Source organism: Dendronephthya gigantea, unplaced genomic scaffold (genome assembly GCF_004324835.1).
Source record: "Dendronephthya gigantea isolate DGI-Jeju-01 unplaced genomic scaffold, DenGig_1.0 000021F, whole genome shotgun sequence".
In the NCBI taxonomy this organism is placed as follows: domain Eukaryota; kingdom Metazoa; phylum Cnidaria; class Anthozoa; order Malacalcyonacea; family Nephtheidae; genus Dendronephthya; species Dendronephthya gigantea.
This window is the reverse complement of record NW_021163031.1, coordinates 1474266-1489589: the sequence shown is the minus strand read 5'-3', so window position 1 is coordinate 1489589 and position 15324 is coordinate 1474266. Positions and strand designations below refer to the sequence as shown.

The following is a 15324-nucleotide window of genomic DNA, read 5'->3' as shown; positions in this document are numbered from 1 at the left end:
CTTGTTTGTGTGGACGCTGGAACTCGTTTTTGTTGACGCTGGAACTCGTTTGTGTTGACGCTGGAACTCGTTTGTGTTGACGCTGGAACTCGTTGGTGTGGACGCTGGAACTTGTTTGTGTGGACGCTGGAACTCGTTTTTGTTGACGCTGGAACTCGTTTGTGTGTGCGCTGGAACTCGTTGGTGTGGACGCTGGAACTTGTTTGTGTGGACGCTGGAACTCGTTTTTGTTGACGCTGGAACTCGTTTGTGTTGACGCTGGAACTCGTTTGTGTTGACGCTGGAACTCGTTGGTGTGGACGCTGGAACTCGTTTTTGTTGACGCTGGAACTCGTTGGTGTGTGCGCTGGAACTCGTTGGTGTGGACGCTGGAACTTGTTTGTGTGGACGCTGGAACTCGTTGGTGTAAACGCGGGAACTCTTTTGTGTGGACGCTGAAACTCGTTTGTGTTGACGCTGCAACTCTTGTGTGGACTTGTAACTCATTTGTGTGAACGCTGGAACACTTGTGTGGACCTTGGAACTCTTTTGTATTGACGCTGGAACTCGTTTGTGTTGACGCTGGAACTCGTTTTTGTTGACGCTAGAGCTATTTTGTGTGGACGCTGGAACTCGTTTGTGTTGATGCTGGAACTCTTTTGTTTGGACGCTGGAACTCGTTTGTGTTGACACTGGAACTGGTTTGTGTTGACGCTGGAGCTCTTTTGTGTTGACGCTGGAACTCGTTTTTGTTCACGCAGGAACTGTTTTGTGTGGACGCTGGAACTCGTTTGTGTTGATGCTGGAACTCTTTTGTTTGGACGCTGGAACTCGTTTGTGTGGACGCTGGAGCTCGTTTGTGTTGACGCTGGAACTCTTTTGTTTGGCCGCTGGAACTAGTTTGTGTTGACGCTGGACCTCGTTTGTGTGGACGCTGGAACTCGTTTGTGTGGACGCTGGAACTTTTTTATTTGGACGCTGGAACTTTTTTATTTGGACGCTTGAACTTTTTTATTTGGACGCTGGAACTTTTTTATTTGGACGCTGGAACTTTTTTATTTGGACGCTGGAACTCGTTCTGTTGACGCTGAAACTCGTTTGTGTGGACGCTGGAACTCGTTTGTGTGGACACTGGAACTCGTTTGTGTTTACGTGTTTGTCTTGTCGTTGATCCTTGAAACATCTTGTAGATATCAGATGGTTTTTTCATTGGACAAGGTTCAGGTTTCACTGAGTCGTTGCCTGTAGTCAAATCACATAAAGGCTTGACTTTTCTGTGTTTTCGTTTCATTCTCCTTGAACGTTTCTTCTTTTTGGATTTCATATCTTCTTCGGCAAGCTGAAGTGATTGTAAAGAACCCATGTTAATAAAACTTTCGATAGCGAGCGATATTTTATTAAATAAGTTTGCTAGCCTGGTTTTCTTTTTCGAAAGTGTATCCTATGCATGCTTAATTAGTTTCTCTTACCTCACAAAGAGGTTCTACATCCAATTCTCCGGCATTTTTTGGACGTTTGAGTCGAAGCTCTCTGCATTGACATATTGCCCTGTTTTCGCAAGCTGTTGTGCAGGCGTGTCAGAAATGCCCGACTTCAATTTCAACTGTCTGTTTTTTCTTTCGTAATCGTCTTTTGCCCACTGACGACACTCGAAGGCACTTTCTGATGCTGGAAATTAGATGAATTGTATTATTAATGAGCATCGCGGTCGACATTTAAGGATATCCCGGATAACATTGTCTAACTGAAAGAATTTCACGCTCAGCAGCAATATATATCAACACTCCTTTTCACAGGCAGTCTACAAGTTTAATTTTATTTTACCAGCGCAGTCTTTATCTGAAATTTATTTTCAAACTTCGAAAGGTATTTTGTCTGGTGGCGGTATATTGATGGCAGTAGAAATCTATAAGTGAACTTACCGATTTGACGAGTTACGCCTCGACGTGTGAGGTCTTCTGTGTGAACTGTGTCACAGCATGATAAGTTATCTCTACCGTTGTCTTCTTCTTGGAAAAAAAGGTGAAAAAAAGCATTAAACATCCTGAAATGCAAAGATAATTGTTCGCTAAATGTCATCCAATGCACATGTGATTTTTCTTTGCCTTTCTGTTTCATTACCATCATTTCAATCTGCCTACAATTCATACGAAATAGAAAGTTGAAGATCGTCCAACAATCATCTCAAATTCACTAACCTTCTGCTTGGCTGTTGACGCCGAACAATTCGTAGTACATTTTTTCCTCTTCGGACATTTCTCGTTTTCCGCCAACAGACGCAAGTCTCTCTGGAATAATAAAAACAACGAAACAATAAGTTAGCGCGATCAAATCTGGTGGTTGTCAGCCAGAAAAACTAAAGAAACAGTTGACGTCTGGATTACCTGCATATTTTTGTGAAATCTTTAACTGATTTTCACTCGTTATGCCATCGTTGTCTCGAATTTTCTCAATTTCCAACCATGTACCTTCGGTAAACTTCGACCTGCGTCGGAAGGGTTTGGATAATGAGGAAAGTGAAAACATACTTTTCAATTAACAAATTTTATCGCTCTGTGAAAAAATATTTCGCGCGCAAAATTTTCGCAAACCTCTCCGCACGAAAGAATCATTTAATTGACAACTATTGAATGAATTTTTCGTCATTTAATTGAACCGCCCTGTGCGTGCGTTTTGGACATGAAATAAAGTTAGAAAGTTAGAAAAGCAACAATAGCTGGGTTTTACCCAATACTCAAATGTGTTTCCGCTTGGAGTTCACTACCAGCGACTAAATCATTTACACTAGCTGCATGTGAACTAGACAGTTTTATCTTTTTTTTTTTTCTCTTCCACTTTTCTACATTTTTTAGTCCTTTATTCATAGCCTTTAATGTTCTATATACAGTATGACCATGCATATGCAATTTTTTAACAAAAGCTGTTCAATTCTAGCTAGACAGCTCCCACCTGGTATGAATTTGGTAATTATTAAAATCAGGGGGGGGCTGTCTGTGTGCAGCCGACCAAATCTGGTATTAAAAAATAAAAACTATTTTCAATTAAAATATTCTTTCAATTTTCCGTACTTCTTTATGTATTTCTGTATGCCATTAAACTCTAGACACAAATATTCGATTGATCCATTGAACATTTCGAAAAACATGGTGTTATATCGTTCAAGAAGTTGGAAATTTTAGGATAAAGCTATGCTTCCCCGAAACAATTGGCGGCTTGAAACTTGTCTAAATTGTTTTTCATAAGATTATATTAATAACATTATACAGGGTGTCCCAAAAAAAAACCGAAAACACCCATAACAATGTGATTGTTAGAGTTTGAATGCCTAAGCACTCTGTTGGGACCCACAGATGTATAAATGTTTACCATACTCATTTTTATGCATGCATATATGATGCAGTATAATTTGCTTGTTCGCAAAAATGATATTTATTAACAATATTTACAATTTACAAATATGGATAACAATATTTAAATGTGCATCTCAAGGACCATGACCTTCGACCTGTCCCTTTCTCTAGCAACACAAAGCATATAAACATATAAAATTATAAGTTGCATTAAATCCCCACGGGCTGAAATTCGTGAACACGGCATTCAAATTTTAACAATGAGTGATTTCAATAGTTTTCGTTTTTTTGGGACACCCTGTATAACCAATACAGGAGAACCAAAAATATACCGCCTTTATATATGTATACCTACTTAATTGTAGTGCATTATTGTAGCTGTTGTGTCAATTGTGAACCATTCCAGGGCATTGTCACAAGGCATTGTTTATACAAATGATGCCAATGTTTATACAAAATTTTGTATTTTCTTTACAGGGTGAAGCCTACAGTATTTGGAAGTTATCTGACCTTGCGTTTCATCTTCAAACCTCGACGATATCATTATTTTTGTTCGGCGAAAGCCACAAAGAACATTGGAAAACTGTCGAAGGAAGTGCTGTTGCTCTGCTTAACCCATCTGTGCTTCCACCAAGAGAGGTTTGTCGTGTTTCCAAGAACCTTGTTGCAACAAAAATGTTAAGTATCGAAATAATTACTAGAAAACTGTTGAATTTGAAAACCCGATTTTGTTCATTTTTATAGAAACAATCGAGTCAACTAGCTTTCAGTCTGGACAATCCAAAGAAATTGATGATGATTGGAATGTCTCAGGACTTCGGTGTCTGTCAATCATCAAGGAAATCGGACGGAAAGAGATGCTCAAATTTTGTTAACAAGTACGTTTAGGAGACGTTCGTCTTCGAGTCAACCGTGAAGCCTGAGGCATGCTGTCAAAATTATCGTAAATAAAAGATGAACTCGTAGTGTGTCATACTGGTCTGACTGCTTCTTAGGCATGGATTTCCGAGCAAGAGGGATGCCGGGGTGCTGAGAATTCGCCCCCCACTTATCCCTCAGACCAAAAAATATAAGATGAAATTATTCGTGGGGTGTTATTAAATTGGCATCACGTTCTCACACGCCGACCCCAGGCTCTGTGATTCTATAGTCGGGAGTGATGTAATTCACATCCTCCGCACTTTGGTTTCTCGTATCGCTGCGACCTTCTCTTCTGTTTTAGGTCACAAGGTAATTTCTGTCAATATCATGTTCAGCGTGAGTATTCAAAGAAACGATCAAAAAGAATGGAATGTCAGCAAGGGTAAGTTATCTTGTGTAAAACCACGACAGCTTCTTCCACAATGAAAGTTCTCCGTAGTTTAATGGTTATGAAGCACTGCTTCGGAATCGCAAAGGTCTATGGTTGATTCCTGCCGAAGAAATGAGGTTCCATATTTCTCAACGGCAACGTTCTCGGCCTAAAAATCGTATGTTTTGATCTGCCTTTTCCTATAAACCTTCGACATTTAATTATTGTGATATGTTTTCATAGAGTTGTAGCTATTATATATATGCAGTTTTATGTTAAGAGATAATATTCACTTTTTTCGACGCTTTTTTATCACTGTTCTTCCCTACAAATTCAGATACGGCGCGCCATCTAAATATCCTTCAAGTAAACTGAAACAGAAAATTGCCGGAGAGTCTTTCTTTTATGGAGGTCAGCTGGTATCATCGTCTCCCGCAAGCGCTCCTCTTAAAGAAAAAGTGACATTGAAAAGTCTGGCTGCGTCAAGTTCCGGTGGGAAGAACTATTTGAAGGCTTGGAAAGAGAAACAAAACGAGAAAAAGATTTCTGCAGGTTTGGTTAATTATTGCTCAATCTCGATTCAGCTCTGATCCTTACTATTCAGGGGCCGGTTGTTCGAAAGGCGTTTAGCTTATACGGTGGATAAGTTAAAGTTTAAAAATACTCTCATAGATCATGTGAATGACTGAATTTGCATCTTATGCATTAAATATGTACTTTCATTGACACTTAAGCTATTTACATCGAAGTATTTCAGCTGAGTTGTTCAATAAATACATAATTTTGTTTACCAATTTGAACTTATCCACCGTTTAAGTAAAACGCCTTTCGAGCAACCGGCCCCAGAACGATAAACTTTAATCCAACCCAACAAATTCGGAGTATAATCCTAACCCAATCTACGTATGTTAACCTATATATCCTTCAATCTTTGATTTGAAACGATCCACATTTATTAGAAGACATGTTTTGGATTGGAGACTAACCTCGTCCAAACTTAGCCTGGTCATTTGCATGACCCTAGCTTTCATGACCCTTTCAACCCAATTTTATGTTTAATACTACGGTGACTGTAAACATGCACACTTATATTTTCGTCATCCTAATAAGAATAATAATAATTATCTTGCTTTAATAGGAGAATTATCGGGAAACACAGGTGGATCTTCAGAAGATTTGTAAGTTGCAGTTTACCAGTTATTTACTTTAAGAGCGGGCGGCCGGGCTGGCTGTTGCTCGTGCAGTATGTGCATGTACTGATAATCGTTATTACGCGTGTCTTGTTTGTATCTTTGTGATCTGTGATTTGTGATTTGAAGTTTAAGCCGGACCAACTAAGGCCCGTTTTAAATTTGCATGTGTAGGATGCATTGGAAGCAATAAATGATCAGCTGAAATACGTTATTGTGCCTAAAGCATACAACACATGCCATGCAAAGGGACTCTTGGGATACGTCAAAAATATGACTACATGATAATGTAGGATAATATTTATGTTTCAGTCTTCGTATGCTGAGCATCCCATCCGTGGGTTCACGAAACCTTACATTACATCTTCACAAAGAGGATGAAAAAGAAAAAGGTAGGAAATATTGGTACACATTATAACATTTCATATTAATGGTTTCACACTATATAACTTCTATCACAGACAGTTAAATAATGTTTTTCACAAAAAATTATTGATTCAATTTCGTTCTATAGAGGAAAATGATTCAAAGCCGATGTTATCGGTTTCAGAGTTTCTTAAAGCGAATACCACAAATCATAAATCCTCTGGGTCAAAAATTTCAAATAAGCCCTCGACATCCAAGGGTAACCCTAGCAGTCCAACGACACCCCTCCTTGGACGTGGCTTAGACTTTGATGATGATGTAATCTTCGAAGAAAAACCTTCGATAAATTTTGCAATCAAATCGTCGAGCAACCCAGATAAGGCAAAGGTATAATATAACATCTTGAGAACGCCTATGACGTCATGATTTTAGAATTACGGGAGGAACTATACTTTTTTGTTTGCGGAACACAATACGCCAGTTCCCTTCTCTGATTTTCCTCGTTAATATCGACACTAAATCAATATGCAGGATGTTCTTTCTTGATCTCTAGGCATATCAAGGTTGATAGATTAACTGATAACTAATTGTTTAGTGTTTTTATTTAGAAACAGGCTCTAGCCATTGTACGGCAAGTTGGACCAATCACGCCGAAAGATCCAAACAATGTGAGGATCAAGAAACCATCTCCTAAACTACAAGATGTCATCAAGAAGAAGTTAGAGACCGATGATGAATCAGGTTTGTGAAAATAAATTAAAGAGGTTGGTTATTGTAAACAACGTATTAGACTTGAATAATGAATATCGATCATTGTTTCTGACCGAAACGTCTGTATTTCACTAGTTTGACAAGTCATGTTATGGTAGATTCATGTCTTTTCATGGTGAATTTTTTGCTATAGAAATGCATGGTTGCTTCATTGAACTCCGTGTGTCAAAGTGAAAGCCAACAAATAAAGAATTAAACACACACTGAGTGATTGATAGTTATTAATTGTACACATGCAGTCCAATATCAGAAAGTTAGTTTACATAATGCAAGCTACCTGAAGAGACGGTATTTGTGACTGAAAATAAGCTGATATAAGCGAAATATGAAGATTTAATAAAGGCTGCAAGTGTGTTATAACATTTTGCAACCTAAGACATGTTTACATACACATGCACATATCACGTACGCAATCACCAGTATTGATCATTCTTTCTAAAAGTCAAAGAAGGTGGCAAGGTCGTTCTTATATGCTGTAACGCATCATTCCCATCAACCATGTCATGAGATCAAATTTAAAAATAGATCATTTGTCCCAAATAATATGAAGTTCAATGTAAACACGAATGCATTTCCAAGGCCATATATATTAGGCGAACAGCATGATAGTCAAGTAAAACAGTTGAATGGACGTTTAAAATAAAATTATAAACTATATGTAAACAGCAAAATGTTTGCAATTTTTAAAATGCAAAACGAATTTGAATTTCCGCTTTAATTTAGCTAACATGCAGTAACAGACAAAAACTTTGATTAACCTAATCTATTATTTAAACAATATCAACAAGCTTATTTGTACGATAAAGGATATAGTGATATAGTATACCCTATATTGCTTTGAAATTTGTCGGATGGGGAAATATTCTTGTAAGAAATCACACTTAATATCTCTTTATGTTAAAGTAATATATGTCAGCACATATTAACAGACATTGAAGTTGTTTCCGCGTGTCCCAAGTTCTTGTGATTTCATCATCCATGCATCCCGGCATTTACAATGACGTCATTGTTTGTTCAACAGTACGTTTTACTTGGAATATTGATCTTCGTTTTCTCAGGAAAGCATTTCCAGTGATTGTGTACATGCTGCTGTTTATGTGACGCCCTTTCATATTCTATAACTTCCTCTTCCCGCTGCAAAGTGCAAAGCATGTGCTGGGGGAGCCGTATGATCGAAAGAAAGACGGAAATTCGAAAAGAATTTTCAAGATATTCCGTCCGGTTTTAGTCTTTGTTCGATCATAGGATTAATAGGAAACAGCCCTAGTATGCCATCAAAATCACATGCTTAATTTGGGGAAGTACCTCTACCCATGCATTTGGTCACGTGTATTAAACATTGGCATACGAGATAACGAGAACATGAAAGTGTTTGGTCAATCATCGCATCGGATCACATGCTGGTATCCCTGGAGCTGTATTGAATCTTTTTTTATCACAAGATTTTACCACGTCTCGAAACTCTTTGATTTTTGTTTGCATATTCAAGACTTTCCCTATGATGAAATCACATGGGTATTTATAGGGTAAGCACCTACTTGATATGATAATTTCACATGTGCAGGCTTTAAAAGACAACGTCTGATTTTCAAAATCAGTTTGAAAATGAATTTTGAAGGAGAAGGATCGTTTGAACCGGAATCATTTTATGAAGACGAAATTAACGACAAGACTCGCAAAGAGGAGGAAGATGGTTATGTTTATCGCCGTGAAGAATCAATCAAAGTGTCATTTTACGAGTGCTACGATAAAAATCCAAATGATGCCTTAGACTATTGGCTGAAACAGTTGTCGTTGAAATTCCGCTTATTCGATGAGGTGACTCGTAAAGTGCTGAAAGATTTCGTGAAAGAGCTTCGTAGTCGAAAGATCGATAAAGATTTTAAAGACTTCAATCTTGGCACGATGTCAGTCCTAAATGCTCTTGATGAAGGTAATTCAAGATATATGTTTTGCATGGAATATGACCATTCATATATATACGAACATATTTATGTCTCGTCTCCAAACCTGAACTTGCTATAGTGCGTAAGGTCACCGCCATAGAACTTCTCATGTGCACATAACAAGTTACGGGGCATAATTTTCAGCAAACGTCATTACTAAGCAATAAAGTTTTGTTGACTAATCTCGCGGAACACAGCTTAACCCAAGATACAAAGAGCACTTGTGTATGGCAAACTTTCGTATATATTTAATTACCAAACTTTCGTATTTGTATATACATGTGTTTATTTTATCTATCTCTTGCAGATCAACCAGTTGAGGAGTTTCTTTCCAAGGCGTACATTGGATGTGATCAATGTTTGCTGTGCCTGCAATATGATGCCAAGCTTTGGGATGTTACCCAAAGGACGGGGTTGAACAATTATTTACTTGAGGCGATGGGTATAATGAAATATGTCCTGAAATATGAACCTGACCTCGATTCCGAGAAAACGCAATTCAAGAAAAAATTGGAACAATTAAGTAAACTCACTGACGAGTATCTAACAGAGAAAGGATACGATTCACTGAAAGTGTATAAAGTGCTGATTAAGGATTTTAAAATATTCAGTGAAATTGATGCAGCACTACGCCATCTTCGTTACGAGTTCGAGGGACTTCGTAGGCGGTCAACTGATGATATCGTTAGTCGCCACGAGAATGCATTTACTCTGTTTAGTCAGATGGAGGAAACTACTGACTTATCATCTAGCTGTTGTTAGCTAAGCTTGATGAGATTGACTCTTTATTTTGTATATATGCATGCTTCGATCATTTTGTATATATATTATATGCATGGCTTCGGCCTTTGTGGTATTAACCTACCTGATATTATATTGATATTATATTTATTTGATATTATGATATGTTATATATAATTGTAAATACTTGTAAATACTTGCTTAAGATATTTTAAATATAGGCTAACGTATAATATTAAGAATTAACTTGTTAATTGTAAATACATGAATGCGTTGAATTAAAATAAAATGACACTGACTTATGTCGATGAAATCGTGAAAGACGTTCCCTTTTGACAGTTTCTTGTGTGCATGGTATCAGCATGCAATTTTATTCAAGCATTATCAATTTATCAAGTATTTTGCGGGATAAGATAAACAATTTGCCAGCTAGGCTATAATATATTACATAAATGCCGTATATTTCTTAAACCAACACAAAAGTTATACCATTTATAATCATAATTTGAATGCTTTCATAGGTATATAACAATCACAGTTAATATTAACAATGTCATGCAACTGATATACATGCAAAAATGACTTGAAATGCTTAAACTTGAAAATGACAAAAAATGCAAAAATATTTTATGCTTAGTCAGCTGATTCTTAGTAAATCTATATACCAATATAGCCTTTTAATATTGTGAAGATTGTTATCAGTGTTATATATGTGGAAATTGTTTTGCTTTTTACAAGGAATCAAGCCTTCTGAGTAAAAGCCTATATATAGTTACAATGCGTAACAGGTGGACATTTCATCTTTGTTTATGTATTGTGTGAATAATGAGATATAATCAATTGTGATTTTCAAGTTCACCGCCTTTTGATCCGGCTGCGGATCAGAGAGAAAACTTACAGCAAGAACAAATGACTTATATAGTTATACTGAAATAAACTGGGATGAAAGTTTGTCTGTTTCAACAAGCTAGAGCCGGGCTGTAGAGCACAGAAATGATTTCGTATGCCGGCAAATAGATCGGGTGTTCAGGTATTTTGACTTCAAAATATCACAGACACAGGAATACCTCAAACTTGACATGATATAGAATAAAATCTAAACGAGGCAAATAATGATAAAGGCTAAGATATAAAGATTTATGTAATAGAAGTTAGACAGTTATGCAGTATGACGGCAGGGAAGGAATGGGAAGGAATTTAAAATATTCAGGAAATTGTCTCATGATATGCGAAAAAGATCTCCTGCGGGAACGTTCCGAAATGGCTTTATAAAACCCTTGTAACAGTACGGGTTTAAATTCCTCGCTATGCATTGCCATGGGATATACGCTTTCGGGGGAATTACCCATGCAAGGGAATTACCCTTCATGGCGCGAGATTCGACCTTTTTTAATTGACTTAGGATTTAAGTTTTTTATAAACTGGCACGCGTGATTTCAAACTGGCTGACGTAGCATGTTTTACCGATCAATATAGAATACGCCCGCCTTTAATATAATGATATATAGCACGACATTAAAACTCGCTTCACTTTTATAGGACACATCAGATGTGGTAGAAAATCTGTCTAAGACAGTTATAAGACGAAAAGATTAAAAGACTTATGCACGTTTTCTATCACTTCAAATTTTGATTAGCCAGCACTCCGCAGTTATAAAGCATTTTAATGCATCACTATAACTATGCAAAAACCTTTGTACGAAGAATTACGATGATACTTTAGTGAAGAAAATATAAATAATGAAAATACAACTCACATAACTCATGCATGAAGTACTTCTTTCTTTCATTTTGTTAATTATTATGTGTTTAGGTGGAATAATTCTTGAATTTCAACTCAGCCTAAAAACCATTTACAAGTTAACCAAATATTTATAATATTAAAATGTTTAACTGATTTAAGGTAGGTTGATGGTGCTATCATTCCATCATTGAAGGTCTATATACGGGCTATAGCTATACTTTGAGAGTTGTCAGAAGAAAAAGTGAAACTATGATAAAAATAATTGTCCGGTGGCTGGGATTACTTGAAGTCATTTGCCCTTGCTGGAAAATGAAAGAGAAAATATCAATAAACTACAATAATTTAAATTTCGAATGAGAGAAAAAGTTTAGGAAACTGTAGTATTGAGCTAGTTAATAAGTAATACTAATAATGATTGACACGTAGTTGAATATATATAAGACAATAATTGCAATATGATAGTTAGTTAGTGAGTGATTCGGTAGCAGCACAATAAAGAATATATGTATTAAAATAAGAGCAGAAAGAGAATATTAAATTGGCGACGAGGCTAAAACAAAGATAAACGAGACGCAAACTGTAATGTCCGACGCAGAAGAGCATGAGCAACCACAACAGACGGTGCAAGTCATGCAGTCGATTGCAATCACACCAATGCCAGAATTTTGTCCAGATGCTAAACTCGGTACAAGCATTGCGACTAAATGGAATAACTGGCAATCCGATTTTGACATGTATCTAACCGCAAGTGGAATTACAGACTCAACGAGAAAACGTGCGTTGCTACTATATCAGGCTGGCTCGCGAGTGCGCGAAATCTTCAAACAAATGCCAGATACAGGAACTGGCGCAGATTACGAACTCGCCAAGGCAAAACTAAAAGCCCATTTTGACCCGCAGAAAAACAAGCGATATGAAGTATACCGTTTTCGGCAAGCTAAACAAGAAAGCGGCGAGACTTTGGACCAATTTCATACGAGATTGCGCACAATGGCAGAGACGTGTGAGTTTACAGACATCGCGTTTGAAATCGAAGAACAAATCCTTATTGGCGGCAAATCGTCGAAAATACGTAAACGAGCTCTACGTGATCCAACGTTTGATTTAAAAGCTATGCTTATCGAAGGACGTCGAGACGAACAAAGTACCTTTCAGACGAAGGAAATCGAATCAAAAGAAACAAAGGACGGAGAAATGAATCGAATAGAACAACAATGTCGGAACAATACTAATAACACTTCCAAATCCAAATGTAGAAATTGCGGTCGTGATTTTCCCCATACAAGCGTGTGTCCAGCGCGCGGCAAATCGTGTAACAAGTGTGGGAAACCAAACCATTTCGCCACGATGTGTCGATCAACACAGAAACCCGAACGACCACAGAGAAGAGAACACAAAAGTAAACAGAAATACGGACAGAGGCATGTTAAAACGCTAGACACTGAACAACAATCTAGCTCTGACGAAGAGTACATATACGCAGTTAGTGATACGAAAGTGGACAACAAGTTAGTGTCACCATAGGTGGTAGTAAACTAAAAACAGCTGTAGACACCGGGGCGACGATAAACGTCATCGATTATAACACGTTCGAGAAGATGAAAGACATTAAACTGAAACGTACGAATGTGAAAGCCTTTGCATACAATAGTACAAATCCGGTAGAATTTGTCGGCAAATTTGACGCAGTCATCGAAACAAAGAAGCGTATGACAACTGCTACGATTTATGTTGTTAAAGCACAACAGTGTGGCAATTTGTTATCACTAAACACTGCACAAGAACTTGGACTTGTTAGTCTACATTTAGACAAACTTTCAACAAAAGACAACGCGATAAATCACATCCTTCAAAAGCACTCGACGGTATTTACGGGACTCGGTAAATTCAGGGACGCCCAAATCAAGCTAGACATTGATGAAACGAAAATACCCAAAGCACAACCACAACGACGGCATACCCTACCACATCGAGAAAGGGTAAAAACAGCACTACACGAGCTCGAAGAACAAGATATAATAGAACGGGTACCCGACGATGAAGCGACTCCCTGGGTTTCACCTATAGTTACGGTCCCAAAGAAAGATGGCCAAGTTCGCATTTGTGTCGACATGAGATTACCGAACGAAGCGATTCGAAGAGTACGACACCCAATACCGACTGTGGACGATATAAGCCTCTCATTGAATGGTGCACAGTATTTTTCTAAATTAGACCTAAGTCAAGCGTATCATCAGCTTGAATTAGATGAACAATCGAGGTACATTACAACCTTTAGTACGCACCTAGGCTTATACCGATATAAGCGACTAAATTACGGAACTAATACCGCGGCAGAGATGTTCCAACATACGCTCCAAACAGCACTCCAAGGACTTCCAGGAGTTAAGAATATCGCAGACGATATTGTTATTTTTGGTTCAACAAGACGAGAACATGACGAAAACCTAGACAAATGCCTTCAACGCCTTACCGCGAAAGGACTACGATTGAACCAAAGCAAATGTGTTTTTCTAAAAGACGAACTCTCATTCTTTGGACAGATATTTACGAAAGAGGGGACGAGACCTGATCCCAAGAAGTCAACGACTTATTAAAAGCACCAAAACCGATGAACACGCACGAAGTTCGTAGCTTCCTCGGAATGGCGAACTATAGCAGCAAATATATACAAAACTTTGCTACTATCACAGCTTCCCTAAGAGAGTTAACGAAGAAAAACATTCGTTTTGAGTGGTCGGAAGTACATCAAGCAGCTTTTGACGAGCTCAAGCAGAAACTTACCTCCGCACCTTGCATGTCGTATTTTGACAAACGAAAAGACACCTACGTCACCGTAGATGCTAGTCCTGTAGGCATCTCCGCCATTCTATCACAGAAACCGCAACACAAAGACGCCGATCATCAACAAGTTATCGCATATGCAAGTCGTGCATTGACGGATACTGAAAAACGATATTCGCAGACAGAAAAAGAGGCGCTTGCCATTGTCTGGGCAGTTGAACACTTTCATTTGTTTCTTTTTGGAAGTGAGTTTACACTGGTGACGGACCATAAGCCTCTCGAGATAATCTACGGTAAACGAACAGCCAAAACCTCAGCACGTATTGAACGATGGGTTCTCCGTTTGCAACCCTACGCATTTAAGATTGTGTACAAAGCCGGTAGTAGCAATCCTGCAGACTACATGTCACGACACCCCACAGCGGAAAGTTGTCGAAAACAAGAACGAATGACAGAACAATACATTAATTTCATTGCACATCACAGTGTGCCAAAAACAATGACTTTGACAGAAATCCTCGAAGCCACCAACGCTGATGCCACGTTGACACAAGTTCGGGACGCTATACGCACAAACAAATGGGACGCACCTGCCGTAAAACCTTATAAGCCCGTGAAAGACGAACTGACCACGACCCAACACGGTATGATACTGCGAGGAACGAGGATCGTGATCCCTTTGGGTTTACAACAGCGAGCAATAGACTTAGCACATCAGACACACCTGGGCATAGACAAGACCAAAAGCCTTATACGCGAAAAGGTATGGTTTCCTCAAATTGACAATCTGGTAAAGACCACAATTGAACGTTGTATCCCATGTCAGGCAGTGGGACGACCAAACCCACCTGAACCCATTACGACTACATCTATGCCAACACACCCATGGTCAACCTTACATGTTGACTTCTATGGACCTTTGCCTACGACAGAATATCTACTCGTAGTCATTGATCGATACTCTCGATTTCCTGAAGTAGAAGTGGTACACTCCACGAGAGCATCAGCAGTGATACCAAAACTGGATAAAATCTTTGCGACCCACGGTATTCCAGACGAAATCATCTCAGATAATGGACCACCATTCAACGGTTCTGACTACAAACGATACTTAGAGACCTTAGGAATAACACCCAAGTTCTCCACCCCGTTATGGCCCCAA

The 15324-nt window shown here is 38.4% G+C and overlaps 1 protein-coding gene across 1 annotated transcript in view; it reads left to right on the top strand.

Annotated features, from left to right (window-relative positions):
• LOC114521694 (protein MCM10 homolog) overlaps positions 1–15324 on the top strand; it is a 58514-nt gene that overhangs the window by 32063 nt on the left and 11127 nt on the right. Inside the window, exons 5-12 of the mRNA XM_028542202.1 lie at positions 3807–3968; positions 4074–4207; positions 4552–4632; positions 4958–5172; positions 5759–5798; positions 6123–6202; positions 6325–6563; positions 6785–6917. Coding sequence (XP_028398003.1) covers positions 3807–3968; positions 4074–4207; positions 4552–4632; positions 4958–5172; positions 5759–5798; positions 6123–6202; positions 6325–6563; positions 6785–6917 — 1084 coding nt within the window. The remainder of the gene's footprint in view (positions 1–3806; positions 3969–4073; positions 4208–4551; positions 4633–4957; positions 5173–5758; positions 5799–6122; positions 6203–6324; positions 6564–6784; positions 6918–15324) is intronic.